The sequence below is a fragment of the Herpailurus yagouaroundi genome, unplaced genomic scaffold (assembly GCF_014898765.1).
Source record: "Herpailurus yagouaroundi ecotype Mexico unplaced genomic scaffold, PumYag 163, whole genome shotgun sequence".
Taxonomy (NCBI): domain Eukaryota; kingdom Metazoa; phylum Chordata; class Mammalia; order Carnivora; family Felidae; genus Herpailurus; species Herpailurus yagouaroundi.
In genome coordinates this window covers 26,660,815-26,676,846 of record NW_024412404.1, presented here as the reverse complement: position 1 = coordinate 26,676,846, position 16,032 = coordinate 26,660,815, and the positions used below count along the sequence as shown (strand labels likewise).

At 42.0% G+C, this 16,032-nt stretch overlaps 1 protein-coding gene across 7 annotated transcripts in view; it reads left to right on the top strand.

Moving 5' to 3' along the window:
- The window catches only part of FRMPD2 (FERM and PDZ domain containing 2), a 108,479-nt gene that overhangs the window by 50,290 nt on the left and 42,157 nt on the right, over nt 1–16,032 (top strand). For all 7 annotated transcript variants that reach the window (XM_040485678.1, XM_040485682.1, XM_040485681.1 and 4 more), the window contains 2 exons: nt 4,881–5,066; nt 10,575–10,722. In XM_040485678.1, the coding sequence (XP_040341612.1) occupies nt 4,881–5,066; nt 10,575–10,722 (334 nt within the window). The remainder of the gene's footprint in view (nt 1–4,880; nt 5,067–10,574; nt 10,723–16,032) is intronic.

Sequence of the window (16,032 nt, the reverse complement as noted above, 5' to 3'; positions counted from 1 at the left end):
GGAGAACACTCAAGTACAAAACTGGGGTATGAGCCAAAAGCAAAGCCATGGGAAGACCTCTGGTTTCCGGCCTTCCAGGCAACTGTCCTCCGCACAGCACAGATGGTGTGGTTCGTGCGTATGGGTATGGCTCTGGTCTACACTCTCTTCAGCCCTGAAGCAAAAGCAGTGGCATTCCGGTCCCTGATATCTGTGGTACACACAGAGCGTAGGATGGATAGCCTTTGTACACTCCATAACATACCAGCTTTGGGCCGAGGGCTGCGTGGAATGGAGACAGAGAGAACCTGCTCCCTGCCCGCCAGGGAGTTCTGCATCTCCTGGGGAGGAAAGACAGGGACCCAGAGACTTGCATAGTGTGCTATCTGATGAAAACAATAATAATGTGTCAGGATAGGAGGGAGGGGCGCTTTGCCCGGGGCAGATGGAGCTGGGAGGGGGGCACATGGGAGCCCCCACCCCCTGGCTTCCCCAGGGCAGGACGCTTGGCTGGCCTTTACAGCTGAGGAGCTGTTTCAAAAGAAGCTCCGAATTTATACATTTCCCTGTGCAAAAGTCTCTCAAGATGGATAGAAACATGTCCGTGGTTTATTTTTATCTTATTTTTTGCCTTTAATAGAGATGGGCATTGGAAAGCAGACCTGCCCAGGGGAGATCTGGCCTTTTCTTTTTGGTGTGTCATTTAATAGACTGTCGGCAACACCTCGCACATGTGAGTCCACAAGCACTTCATCTGAAACGCCCTGATGGCAAGGCACTCACCGCTTCCTATAACCCAGCATTCGTGCATGCTGCTTGTAAGAGGATGCGGCCTTCCTTTGATGAGGGACAAGTGCGCACCTCAAAGCCATCAGCGCACATCTGATGGAGGGTGGCCACAGAACCACAGAACCAGGCGGGGAAGCCAAGGGCTAGGGCCTGCGGGGGCCCCTGTAGGACCGAGAATGCCCACCTGATCCCCCCTCCCGAGGCTCCAGCTTTGTTTGCCTGGCTCTGTGTCCCTCCCTCTCCTGGTTGATTGATGGAATTGATTGTGAAGGAAGCCACCATCTCATAAGCAGAAATACAGGAAGACTTTGCCTCAGTCATTGCTGGAAAACATCGAATAGATTTGGCTTCATTCGCATGCCATCTTATCAGTGTTGAGGAATACTGGCTTTTAGTTCCCCGTGGTGGCTAGTTGGGCTTGCTAAGGCTGTGTGCCAGCCCTGGGGCGTGAGACACCCACACGAGAGGGCTTTGTGACCCCCAGAGCACATTGCGACCCTTCTCTTTTGGGTGAGTGTGTGTTAAGCAAAATCTCCCCCACCCCCATAATGATAAAAGTAACAATTTGCTCGGAATTCTGTGGAGACAGCACAGTTATATTTTGTCGCATTAATTCTTTGTTCTGTGCGTTCACACTGTGTATACACATACACATTTAAAATTGGGTTTATATTATAGATGCAGTTTTGTGTATTTTTATAATCGCCTCTCACCAACATTTTGAAACTGTATTTTAAATCAGCACACGGTGTACCCTAAATTTTTTCTCAATACTCTGTTGTTTGGCACATAAATTGTTTTTAATAGGGGACTATCTTAAACAATACTGAGATTAGCACTTTTTCTACATAAGTCTTTAGCTGCATTGGTGCTTAATTTCTTAGGGATAGAATCTCATGAGTGGAGTTACCGGGTCTCAGGTTATGAACGTTGTAAATGTTGTTGACAGATATTGCTAAGACACTCTACGTTTTAGTCCTTTCTATACTTTTCTTGTCCTCTCTACTAGGCTGTAAATGTCAGGGCCCTGAATTCTCAGAGCCCATCACAGAGCCCAGTTACTTCACGAACAGTCACTGGATTATTTAATTACAGTTCCTCGTGGCTCCTCTTTTCCATTATCAGATGGTGCCTCTTGGCCTCCAGTTCACCGATGACTAATTCTGCTAGTTCATCATCTCACACTAGAAGACTTGGCGGAAATCCAGTTTGGGTAACGCTGAACAGCATACTCTGGAAGACTCACAACTACATTAGCATATTAATCCCAGAACAACCTGTTCAAGGTTTACTCAATGTTTTCCAAACTTCTTCAGCCATGGAACCATTTTTTCCCACCTAACTAGGGGTTTCATATTCTATTAAGACATTTTGTTTCTTTTCTTTCTTTTTTTTTTTTTTTTTCAACGTTTATTTATTTTTGGGACAGAGAGAGACAGAGCATGAACGGGGGGAGGGGCAGAGAGAGAGGGAGACACAGAATCGGAAACAGGCTCCAGGCTCTGAGCCATCAGCCCAGAGCCTGACGCGGGGCTCGAACTCACGGACCGCGAGATCATGACCTGGCTGAAGTCGGACGCTTAACCGACTGCGCCACCCAGGCGCCCCTCTTTCTTTTTTTTTAGCAGTTGAAATCATACTGGCTGTACCCTGTGTTTTACCCCACTTAGCATTGTAACATGTGCATTCCCCAGATAATTACAAATGCTTTGTAAATCTCCTTTCTAAAGGCTGCCTAATGATCCCTTGTAAAGCAGTATTGCCTTTAGGAAATATTTATCTCTGGCAGCTGGTCCCCCAACCCAACCTCGCTAGTCGACACCAACCATGAGAAGGGTTTGTCTTAATTACGCGGTATATTTTCTTAGGACGGATCCCTAGGAATGGAATTACAGGGTCAAAGGATCATGAGTTGTTATCAATTTCTTGACGGACCAGCCTGTTTGTTTCAACAGTTTTCAGTACAGCAAGGGTACTGCATAGGCTGGGAGACAGGAGAGCCTGGGTCCGGTCTAAACCTGGCTGCTGTTATGGGGGCAGGAGAAAATAGTGAGATGCCTCTAGGCACCTGGAAATACAGTGACCCTCTGAGGGCAATCGGCAACTGCAACATGGAATGACCAGGAGAGGCACTACAGAAAATTCCCTAGTAGAGCATGGAGACATAGAGAACATTATTTATTTTTTACAGATTGAAAATGCCCCCGAGGATCTTACGCATATGCACCCATGTTTCCAAACTTTACAGAAACTCTGAATTTTAGTTGTGAAGAGTGGAGTTGCGGAAGGAATCAGACTCGTACTTCCATTTGTGACTCCGAAGTGTATCTCTGGTTTTTGATTTGAAAAGAGGTAGCTACACCTGTCTGTTGTGATCGTTGTGAAGGTTAACGTGAAGATTAAGTGACGTCATCCAGGGGAAACGTTTAGGATGGCACTTCACCACTTAAAAATTTTGTCCCTCTAAGTACTTGAGGATCACGTCCTTCTCTACATAATTAAAAAATAAAATTAAATACTAAACAATTTCCAAATGTAAGCAAGTCTAGCAAAGGCCTCTTTATTCTAGTGAAGACCATTTTAAGGCTTTACACTTTTTTAGAAATATCACATCAAATTATTTAAAAGAATTTTATCGTATTGGTTTGAGATGACTCTAGTATCTTAAGCACATGCCTAGCCTGGCCATTGGATATTTCAGCCCCAATGCTCAATAAATAGTGTTTTGGATGCTACTGCTGATGACAATGATGGTGATGAACAGTGTCTCCAAAGTTAAAACAAGGAGGCTCAGGGCCCAGAAACTTAATCAAGGTCATGTGAAGAGCTGTAGGCTCTGCAGGCAGCAGAACCTGTCTGAAGAGATTATTTATTTTTTATTATTTTATTTTATTATTTATAAGAAAGATAGTGCATGTGAGCAGGGGAGGCAGAGAGAGAGAGAGCGAGAGAGAGAGGGAATCTTAAGCAGGCTGCACACTTAGTGTGGAGCCTGACACAGGGCTCGATCCCACAACCCTGGGATCATGACCTGAGCCCAAATCAAGAGTCAGGAGCTCAACCAACTGAGCCACCCAGGTGCCCCTATCTGCAGAGATTATTAACAGAAATAAAAAATACAGCAAGGATCCTGAGAAAGGAGCCCTCAGAAGTCGTAATTTCTCTCTATTTTTGTTACCCCGTGTGGCAGTGGGAGAAATTGGCCAGGGCAGACTGCTCTCTTTTGCAGGGTAGAGATGGGATACCAGATCCCACCAATGAAACCCTTCTGAGAGGGTTTCCAATCCCCGGAGCAAGAAGTCCCTGCTGTGAGTCCCGGTGCATCAGCCTTCTGATGAGGACTGGAATCTTTCAGGTGAAGACGAAGGTGGTAGACCCCAGGATAGAGATGTGATTACCAATCAGACATAAAAACATTTGCGTCAAATTTGTACCCCGATCTCTTAAGAGTTTGGTGGACCTGATGCAGTCCCCATCTCTGATTGACCCTCAGGGCTCTGACAAAATTCAGTCTCCTGACCTGGTAAACTGAGGACAGACCTTGGGCTATGGGGACCTGGCCAAGGCACTGCCACATGGTGAGAAATGCCAGTGATTGTTCATTTTTTTTCTGCAGGATGTTCATGGCTTATCTTGCTTTAACAGTGATGCTAGCCACCTGGAAGGTTGCTTTCTGTGCCCGGGACTCAGTTTTTCTGTAAAAATCTATAAAGTGAAGGGTTTGTACGAGATAATATTGCAATAGGCCTTGGTGGACACAATTATGAAAAGGAATCCTTTACCTTGAGGTGACCTAGAAGAGTCTGCATTCTAAAAACTTGCTCAGAATATTATTACTCTGTTGTATCATTTTCATAATAACGTGTTCCAAGTGTTTTGTTTTAGGTACTCGGAAAAAGAATTCCTAGGGTTAATAAGATAGGAAATGCTATCATATTAGAGGTGAGAAATTTTGTGGTAAGGAGATCTGTTTGACTCAGTGTTTCCTAAACTCAGTTTGCAATTCTACTCTTTTTAAAATTTTTTCAAGGCGTCTCTTAAAATGGTTTGGAGCCCATTATTTTGGATTAGTGTGACTTGTCTCTTCTTAACTGGCCTTTTTCTTGCTGTAGGTCACTCAGAAACTCCCAGAATATGGTGTGCTGGTTCACCGAGTCCTCCCAGAGAAGATGACACGAGAAAGGGAGATGGCCTTGGGGATCTGTGCCAAGGGCATCATAGTGTACGAAGTGAAAAACAACAGCAGAATTGCAACTTTACGCTTTCAGTGGAGAGAAATTGGAAAGATTTCTACTTGTGTGAGTATCACTCAGTTGATAAAGGTTTCAATTTCCTTTGATCTGTTGCCCCTTTAAAGGCGCAGTGGGGTCCTGTGATCATCTTCTGACCAGATAAGGTCACGGCCTGTCTAACCAGTACTAACCAGTACTCCGAGGTACTGTGGCATGTTTGGAAGAAGCCTACCGGGGGCCTGGAGAGTTCTCAGGGCGCTATTTCTCCCCACCATGTCTTGCCCAGTCCCTCTATACCCCCAATCAGCCATCAGCCATCAGCCAAAAGAGCTACTACGCCTTTCCTCTGTGTAGAGATCTCTTAATTTGGGGAATCCACTGATGTTGAAAGCAAGGTTGGTGGTGGGAGATGGGAGGGGAGAGTCTGCTGTAGGCAGGGTGAAATCTGCAAGGTTTTGAAACATTTCCCTTGTGTTTCAAATTTTCCCCGTGCGCGCAGCATGCTGAGGCATCTGGCCTGTCTCCTGTGAACTACAGGTGTGCTACAGGACACTGGGGACTGCAAACTTTGATACCCACTGAAAATTGAAGAGCCTTTTTTTAGAAACAAAAAATCCCTGTTAAATGTATAATGTTTGAAACTGTATTTCAACGCCATTTGCATGAGTATTTATATACTTCCTGAATTTAGTTACAATAAATCTGCCACCCAAAGCATTATGTGTGTCCCCACATGAGAGTGTTCTGGTCCCTAATCTACCTGCCTGTCCTGTGGGTCACTGAAGCCAGTATGCCATTACTTTAGCGATGATTTCGTTATCAAATGTGAAGTTCTTTGTCTTTTGGCCCATGCAAAAAATTAGCTTTTTCTTTCCATTTAATTTTCTTTTAGGGTTTTAAGAATTTTCCTACTGATTAGATTGCTGTTTTAATAATCAGCAATCTGATGTTAGCTTTTCCTAAGTGGAACCTAATTGTTTCTTCCATCTTGGCCATTGAAGATAACATATTGTTCAAATACCACTCTTGATAGTATTTAATGATAAATTATTGTTTGTCTTGGGACACCTGGGTGGCTCTGTTAGTTGAGCATCTATATGACTCTTGATTTCAGCTCAGGTTGTGATCCCAGGGTCGTGGGATGGAGCCCCGCATAGGACTCTGTGCTGAGTGTGGATCCTGCTTAAGATCTCCTCTCTCTCTCCCTCTCCCCCTCTGCCCCTCCCCACTTGCATGTGCATGCGTGTGCATGCACTCTTTTTCTGTCTGAAAAATAATTGTTTGTCTTTAGAAAAAAAGCTTATATCTAAAAGTAATACCTGAACAAAATTTAATTGAGTTCATTAAAGTGGCTTATAATACACTATCAGGAAATTGACTTTTTCCCAAATATTTTTGACCATATCTAAAAGTAAACAACATTTATATTTGTAATTTCTAAAATAATTTTAATGACTCGACTTACTTTAATTCAATTGAAAGATTATTTGAGGAATTTTAATGATTAAATTAATTCTATACTATTGCATTGCTTCTTATTTTCTTTAGGTCATGGTTAATTCAAAATTTTCAAAGAAATTTGTTTTAAAACATCTGTAAAAAGGCATATAACCTAAAATATAATTTTGAAAAGTAGAAATTTGACATTATAAAGTTGAACAATCCCTTTAAGTAAATGCTTTATATTTAAGTTGTTTTAATGTTTATAGATACTCATTTTCCTATGGCCAGGGACAATTTCTTGATTAAAGCTGGAAAATCATCAGGTTCACAAGACAGACTTAGTAGCTTAAAATAATAAAACAAAGCAAAGCAAAGCAAAGCAAAGCAAAGCAAAGCAAAACAAAACAAAACAACCTTGCCACTAATTAGGATTTCCATGCCCTGATGATCATCCTCTTCCTCAGCATGAATGTCTTTTTTGTGGCAAAGTCATCCCATGAAATAATGTCACCAATGGCTTGCCACAAATTAGGCATCTTGAACAGAAAACGGGGAACTCTATGAACAATACAGGAGTGAGCTCCAGCAGCTGGTCTGAAATTTGCCTAAAAGCAGAAGCCAAGATACTTCAAATAATTGCAGACCATTCATCTTTCCAGCCTGCAGGGAAGTAGCAATCGAGATAGAAAAAGATGTCATTTTCGAAGACTGTGATTTACAGGTGTGTTGGCAGCCTGTCTGTGACAGAGACAACATCAATTCAGATTATTCAGTTGAGAAAGTGTTGGTTGTAGAATGATGAACCTCCCCGAGTTAGCAACTGTTCTCGGTGATTAGCAGTAGTTAAAATGCTTGAAGAGAAATGCATGAGGGCAGGAGAGGATACAGGCTTTGTAGAGCTCTCTTTAAGAAAAAGAATACAGTGGCTCAGTACGTTGAGCCTCCAACTCTTGATTTTGGCTCAGGTCATGGTCTCAGGTTGTGAGATGGAACCTGAGTTGACTCTGTGCCGAGGGTGGAGCCTACTTGGGAGTCTCTCTCTCTCTGTCTCTCTCTCTCTCTCTCTCTCTCTCTCCTTAAAAAAGAAAATGTTGTTCTCTGTGTAGTGTGTCCTTTTTGGGCTCCTAGGTGACTCAGTTGGTTAAGGGTCTGATTCTTGGTTTCAGCTCAGGTCATCTCTCACAGTTTGTGGGTTTGAGCCCCGTGTTGGGGACTTGGGATTCTCTCTCTCCCTCTTGCTCTCTGACCCTCCCCCACTCATGCTTATGCTCTCTCTCTCTCTCTCTCTCAAAAAAGGAAAATAAACATTAAAAAAAAAGAAAAAAGAAAACAAAGTTCTGAGTACAAACTATGAAATGAAAGTGAATAGTCAGAGTGAGAAAAGAAATCACCAAAGCTTGTGAATTTAAAAAAGTGAATACTGCAAAACTATGAAGCCAAAAAGTGCTACTTTTATTAATGAACTCCCTGATGAGCTATAATTTCTTTCTTCTTTCAAATGTTGGTGGCATGTGCTCTGATTATGTTTCCATGTCATGGCACTTCTGTAGTATTTTCTCTAGAGGCAATAGAAATATAAATCAGACTTTCTTCTAGCATGGCTGGCTGAAAGTTATTTTTATTATTGGTAAGATGCATAAAACATGCAGCTTTGCACAGAGATGCACTTGCTCTTTGCAGTGCTGCTGTGGGCTTCTGTGCAACAAGTGAAGGGAATCTAGTAAATTCTATTTCATGTGATTCCTATCCATAAAGGAAAAATATCGTGTGATGTATTGAGAGTGCAGTATATACAGTTATAAAGCATATCCCTGATTGGATGGAAATGCCAATTGATAGGGGTGTTTTTAAGAATTAAACTACAGTTTTTCATTTCTTACAACTGAAGATATCTGTCAGACTGGCCTCTGGCTCTGAACATTTTAAAGCTCGCTTTCCACGCTTTGCAAGACCACGTGAAGACTTGGCCAGAGCCCCTCCAGGACTCTCAACTTCATTAGCTCCAATGGCAAAATGGTAAAAAAATGCTTTGAAGTGAACGTGATGTTATGGAAGCACCGAGTGTGTTTGTGGCGCAACGACAGGGGTGTAAATACGTTTTTCTTGTTTGTACGGAAAACTCTGAGATTCAAGTTTTACATCACCTTGTTCACAGAGCAGCTCGCCTGTGTGAAAGTTTGCTCGCGGATGTGCGTGTCTCATTAAATGACGTTATCAACATGGAAAAAAAAAAATCCAGACTACTAAAGTCAAGATTGTTTGCAGCTTTCTGACAGGAAATTCCACTCTTTGTGGTGTGTAATACCTTAAAGCATTAGTGTCTAAAAGGAGAGTTTTGCCAAGAGTTTATGAGTTGAAAGAAACGTGTGTGTGTGGATGTGGATGATTCTCTCTTTTCAGATTTGTCAAGGAGTAGGTATTAGATTTTTACAAAATGACAATACTTACCTAAATTTTTTTTAATACTTGGGTGCACTTAATGTAACATTGTCAAGACTATATGAGAGCATATCAACATGTACTGACCAAAGGGATGGATTCCAAGCAAATATTCAAGTTTGAAAAAGCAAATATTCGACTGCTGGAGTTCAGGCATCATTATAATTGGAATATTAAGAAAAAATTATCAAGGATGTTAGGGAAGCGTCTGAGTGTTTGAGAAAATACATTATTAAAAAAATGCTAGATATGGTATAGTTCGATTGGATTCCAAGTCCACTCATATTAGTATAAGGAGGTTCAACATTACATGTGTCAATACAGTGAAAGAATATTCAGAAAATGCTCAGATTTTTAAAATTAGGTTATGGGCAAAAAAGTTTCTCAGAGGAAAAGTAAGGAATAATTATCTGCCTTTTGTTAATACTTGACAGTGTGGATGGAGCTTCTTGGAAATGCTAACTACTATGAATTAAAAGGGATTAGCATTAACCAGGATCAGGAGTTTCAGGGAACCCTTTCAAGCATAAGCCCTGTATTTATAAAGTTATCTTTCTAAGAGCAAGCTCAAAGTTCTTACTGAAATACCTAGAATATCTAGAGATTTTATTAAATTTTTTAAAGTTTACTTATTTATTTTTGAGATAGAGTGGGGGGGACAGCAGAGAAAGAGAGGGAGAGAGAGAATCCCAAGCAGGTTCTGCACTGTCAGTGCAGAGCCTGATGTGGACTGTCAGTGCAGAGCCTGATATGGGGCTCGAACCCACAAACCATGAGATTGTGACCTGAGCTGAAACCTCAGTCAGACGCTTAACTGACTGAGCCACCCAGGTGCCCCATAGACCAGAGATTTTATTTAGAAGTTATATTTAAATCCGTACTTAATATCATCTCTATTTATTTTGTATTCGATTGTTTTTATTAACATCGTGCATTGAAAATAGTTATGGATCTTTTCCACAAAGCTCCATATAGATAATCCCATGTAGATAATCCTCTCCAGTTTCTCCCACTGAGCTGAACAATATTATCACCTTGTATATGGGCCCTGAAGGTATAAATGAGGAGAAGGATTGCTTGGTGATGTGGCTTCAATTCCTGCTGCATTCTGAGGACTCTTGGTGTGTTTCCTCATCTGTAGAATGAGGATAATGGTATGACCTCCCTCATTCTGTAGCCTTGAGGATGAAGTGAATCAATACCCAGAAAGCACTTAGAACAGAGCCTTGTCCATACAGTAAGTAATACGAGGATACATACAGCGATCTTATCTTTTCTCTAACCCTACCAGCTGAAATTTTGTCTGCACCTTCTGGGAGTTTGTGCAATGAAAACTGTAGGTAACTTAATGGCCTTTCAAAATGCACACGGGGGATTATGTTCACTCCTTGCCGAGGGCCACGTGTGTGCCTGGCTCATTTCGTATTTTATTTTAGCGTACTTCCTGGCGGATAGCCATGACCCGATAAACAAACATTTGCTTTGTGAATGAAGAAAAAAAAAGGGATTTTCTTTAATCAAAGAAAACATATTGGGCCATGGTCAGACAGACAGTACCTGTCACACACTTCTGGATGCCTAGTACGTTGATATTGAACGGAGGGCTCTAGCATTTGATAACTCTCTGGACACTTGTGCTTCAAGGATGGTCAAAATGACCAATACATTCATGTCCGTGTTTGCTTCCTTCAGCGAAAGAAGTTCACCATCACAAGTGGCATCACTGGGAAAAAGCACACGTTTGTCACTGATTCAGCCAAGACCTGTAAATATTTACTGGGACTCTGCTCTGCCCAGCATGGATTTAATGCCCAGATGAGCTTCCTGCCAGTTGCAGCTGGTGAGTAGACACTATATTCTCAACCTCCAGGTCGGAAAGTTTGTTGTTTCATAAAATAATTTGTGTAAATGTATACAGTTGACCCAGAAGCCTCCACAAAATTTTAGATGTCTCTAACAACTCAAGAAATACCATCTTAAAATGAAATACGCTTTGTTTTTCTTTGGTAAATGCTGAAATAAGTAACACGGTGGTGGGTGGGGTAAATGGATACCATCTTTCTGAAGTGCAATTGGGAACATATATCAAAAGCCTTTAAAAAAAAGTGCATGTCCACTAGCCCTGCAATTTTGCTTGTTGACAAATATTTATCCAAAGGTGATAAATATGGAAACACACAGTTGTTTATGGGCTCATGGGTGTTCACTAGAATGTTATTTGTGATAGTGACCGTTTGGAAGCAAGCTAAGTCCCCAAACACGGATGACTAGCGAAATAAATCACAACACATGTCTATAAGTTAGACATTAGAGTCAGTTTTGGAGACTGATGACACGTGAAAATGTACATAATATGGTGCTCAATGAGGGAGAGCAAAACACGAAGCCGTATCTTGGCGTGGATAGAGCTCTCTGCAATGATGGGCTATCTACACCATTCTTTATGGGGGGCACTACCAATTTGTACCTCCTGAGCACTTGAAAGGTGGCAAATAGAACTGAGGAACTAAATTTTCTATTTTATGTAATTTTAACTAACTTACATTTAAACCTAAATGGCCACATGTGCCTACTGTATTGGATAGCACGGGCATAGACACCAGGATAGTAATTTGGTTGGTGTTAATGTGTTATTAAATGAGAAAGGAAGAATATGGAAATGAACTGCACCAAAGTACCTTTGTGGGCTTGTTATTCCCTTTGTGAGTCAGGCACACAGACATGATTATTTCCCCTTTTGTGTGTTTTTCAATAGTCACCAAACTTTAACAATGCACATGTATTATTGCTTTAATTAGGAAAGAGACTATTAGTGAAAATGAGGCCACACATCACAAAAGACTAGTTCATATTTACTGAATATTTAGGAAGTGCTAGGGAACCATTTGTTACTGTTATTAGTACTTTCCCAGGCAGTATGCTAAGCCCTTCCATGAATTATCTCATTTATGCTCATAATACACTGTTTCCTTAAACCCCAATTGTCTGGCAGCTGAATGAGGCAGGGACCAGCATTACTGGGGGAAGCAAATTGAAGCATGGAGAAGTTAAGTGACGTGCCAGCTGGGTGCCAGGGCTGAGGTTTGAACCTGTGGCTCCCCTAGCCTAGTGCTTGTGCATTTCACTCTGCAGTACAGCCTTTCATAACCTGCCAGAACAGGGACTTTCGGACTAGAGAAGTTTGGCTTCGCGTGTTGGATTTATCACATTTGCTATTGATCTCTAAGCATTATTTATTCTTTACTTAGGAAAGGGAACAATATAATATAGTCGTTTCAGCCTTCATATTCATCCAGTGGTCTCTTCATGTACATCATCAGGGAGCTTGCCAGGGATCCAGAATCTCAGGCACCATATGGATCTACTGAATAAGTCTGCACTTGACAAAGAACCCAGGTGATTTGGATACACATAAAGGTTGAGAATCCCTGGCTTGGAATGTGGCCCCTGCAGCCCAGTAGACTCAGGGCAGTGACATTTACTAGCTGTGTGACTTTGGGCAGCTCACTTGCCTTCTCTGAGCCTTGGTGTCCTCAGGTGAGCACACCGGCATCTCTTGGGCTAGTATGTATGGTGTTTCTAGGTCCATGTCTCATGTTCATGGCTCCGTGTGGGAAGTAATAGCAGCTTCTGTTTGTGGGGATTTTGTTCAGTGCTAGCCAGTTCATGTGGAGACGGTGAACGCTGGGTTCTGTGGTCCTGGGACACGGCATCAACCAGGAAACGAAATCACTGAGTGTTTTGATGCAGAACGAAACATAGAAAACAAAGGGGGTATATTAGCAGCAAACCAAAATAAGCTATAAATATTTCACTGAGATCACAGAGTGGCAGTTTTAGGATGTTTGCAGGGAGCTGGAGATAATGAATGTAAATTAATTATATTTTACCTGCTATTGCTGAGATACAGCGTGAAACATCATCAATATTGCTTTTACTGCCTAATACCACTGAATGTAAAATATTTATACAGATCCACAGGCTCCCTTGCAAAACTAGACCTTGTAGGCTTATTTTGCTCATAATATATTATTCTCTCAAACTGCAAATACTACCATCCTAAGAGTTTTCAGGAATCTAACATTTGCATTAAAAGGATTATTTCAGGCAATTTTTCTTTGTTGGGCTGGGTTGAGGTGATGCTATTCTCTTGTATTTTTTCTTTTACTGCATTATTATTGACAAAAATATGTAAGTTTAAAGTGTAAAATATGATTGTTTGAACACCTATATATTGCAAAATGATTGCCACAATAACGTACTTAAAACCTCCATCCCTTCCCCTAATTACATTTTGTGTGTGTGTGGTGATAACGTTTAAGAGCTCCTGTCTTGGGGCGCCTGGGTGGCTCAATTGGTTAAGCGTCCGACTTCGGCTCAGGTCATGATCTCACAGCCCGTGGGTTCGAGCCCCGCGTCGGGCTCTGTGCTGACAGCTCGGAGCCTGGAGCCTGCTTCCGATTCTGTGTCTCCCTCTCTCTCTGACCCTCCCCCATTCATGCTCTGTCTCTCTCTGTCTCAAAAATAAATAGACATTAAAAAAAAATAAAATAAAAAAAAAGAGCTCCTGTCTTAACAACTTTCAAAGATACGATAGAGTATTGTTAACTATAATCACCATGCTATGTATTAGATCCCCAGAACTTATTCATCTTATAGCTGGGAGTGTGTACTCTCTGTCCAACATTTCTCCATCTCCCTTAACCTCCCTTACCACCCCCCGCCCCCAGGTCCTGGCAACTACCATTCTCCTCTCTGCTTCTATTGGTTCAGCTTTTTAGATTCTGCATATAAATGAGAGTATACAATATGTGTTTTTCTCTGACTTATTTCACTTAGAATAATACCCTTAGAGTCCATCCATCTTGTCTCAAATGGCAGGATTTCCTTCTTTTTGATGGCTAAAAAATATCATATATATGATGTATAAATATCATATATGAGGTATATATACACACATTATGTAAAATATATCATATATAAAATATATCATATATAAAAATACATATACACACATTGCTTCTTCCGTTCTTTTGTTGATGGACACGTGGGTTGTGTCCATGTCTTGGCTATTGTATATAACGCTTCAGTGCACACGGGGTACACGTATCTCTTCAATGTAGTGTTTTGATTTCCTTCAGGTGCATGCCCAGAAGTGGGGATTGCTGGATCATACGGTAGCTCTATTTTTAATTTTTTGAGAAGCCTCCACACTGTTTTCCATAGTGGTCGCACCAGTTTACATTCCCACCGACAGGGCACCAGGGTTCCCTTTGTTCCACATCCTCACCAACACTTGCTGTCTCTTGTCTTCTCGGTAGTAGCCATTCAGACAGGTGTGACATCTTATTGTGGTTTTGATTTGCATTTCTCTGTTGATGAGTGATGTTGAACACCTTTTCATTTGCCTGTTGGCCGTTTGTATGTCTGCTTTGGAAAAATTAGACAATTTTTCTTTGCCTTTAAAAATATTTCTTCACGTTAGAAACTCTGTCTGCAGACACTATTTTCAGTGATTGCATCCAGCTAAGAACCGGCCATGTCCATCTATCTAACGGCCCCATATGGCCTTCAAACTCAGCGTGTCCATGATTGATCTCATCCTCCCACACAACTCTCTCCACCATGATCTTTGTCTTGTTCAATTGAGACCACCCACTCACTCTGCAAGAAACTGGGTGGGGGAGGGGGTCTGAACCCGCATCCTCTCATCACATCCCACCTGTCCCCAAGTGCTCTCAACTGGGCTCACTGCTGGCCGTCATGTCCGTCTAATTTGTCTTGCTCTTGGCCTTCAAAGTGACCTTTTAAAAGCACCAATATGATTGTGTTCTTTCATGCTGAAAATTTGCAGGGGCTTTCTACTGTCTGCAGGGAAAAGCCCAGACTTAGGATGGCATGTCAGACTCTTCCCAGCCTGGCCTGAACCTTCACTTATGTCTTGCCCTGAGTCCTTCTCTTTGCTCTCCGGCTACACTGCATGTTGTCTTGCAGCCTGCTGAACACATGAAGTTATCTCACGTGCATAATTAAGCCTGAGATCACTGTCCCTTTGGGCCCTGATGATCAGAAGGCTGAGCATGTCTCGGATACATCCCCATGCTGCTGCCTTTGTCTCTGTGTCCTGGGCACCTCCATTTCTAGTATAGACTGTGGAGTCAGCTGACTTGAGTGTAGGTCCTGCCCTACCACTTACAAGCCCTGAGACCTTGAGCAAATCATTAGCTCTCTCTTAGCCTCCATTTCTTCCTCTATAAAATGGGTATAATAATATCTACCCGACAGGGTTATTGTGGAGTTTAAATAAGGCCATATAGCGAACATGTTCACCACGGTCCCTGTCACATAATAAGCATTCAGCATACGTGAGTTGTTGTGTTGATGTTAACTGTTGTTGTTGCCTCGTGTCTGAATGGGCCCAGGCTCTGGAGGAAGATACTATACGACTTGTGCAAAAGCTGCAGGTCATATTTAACTTGACTATCGTCCTTTGTTCTTTCTTGCCCACTGTGGGTGAGTAATAGTACCAAACGTCTCAGACACAGAAAGTTCTCAAGAAATATTTGTAAAAGGCTACCTTGTTCAGGGGGCACAGCCCTGGCAAGGAACCAGACACGAGTGTAGCAAAGGGGATTCTGCCTGAGAAAAATCGATGCTCACGGACACCCTCAAAGTGGAAGCACTTCACCGTGCTTTAGATACGCGTATATGCAGACAGAGAAAACTGCAGCCACACAGGCGCCATGTGCCCAAGCATTTTTTCCTTCCCCGTTTTAGCAGGGAGCAGATGGCCCGAATATATCATCATTTTCCTTTTTCAAAATACAAACTTGGCTTTATAAAGCCTAGTTAATTTAAGAACTCTATCAATCAAATCTCAATTTCTTATGAATGACATGAATAGTGAAGTGGTAAGAGTCACTTACATGCATGGTCTCGAGTCAGGGGGTTCATCAGAGCCATTTATTACATCCTTCCACATGAAGGAGAAACTGAAGTTTGAGGCTGGGAGGTTCAATACACCTGATACGTATTCATATTTAAGAATATTGGATCTTAAATATTACCAGGGAAACTAAACTGCGTACAGATTAAAGACTGCAATCCAGGGGCCAGGGCCTGGTTTTAGAGCCCAGGTAATTTGAAGACC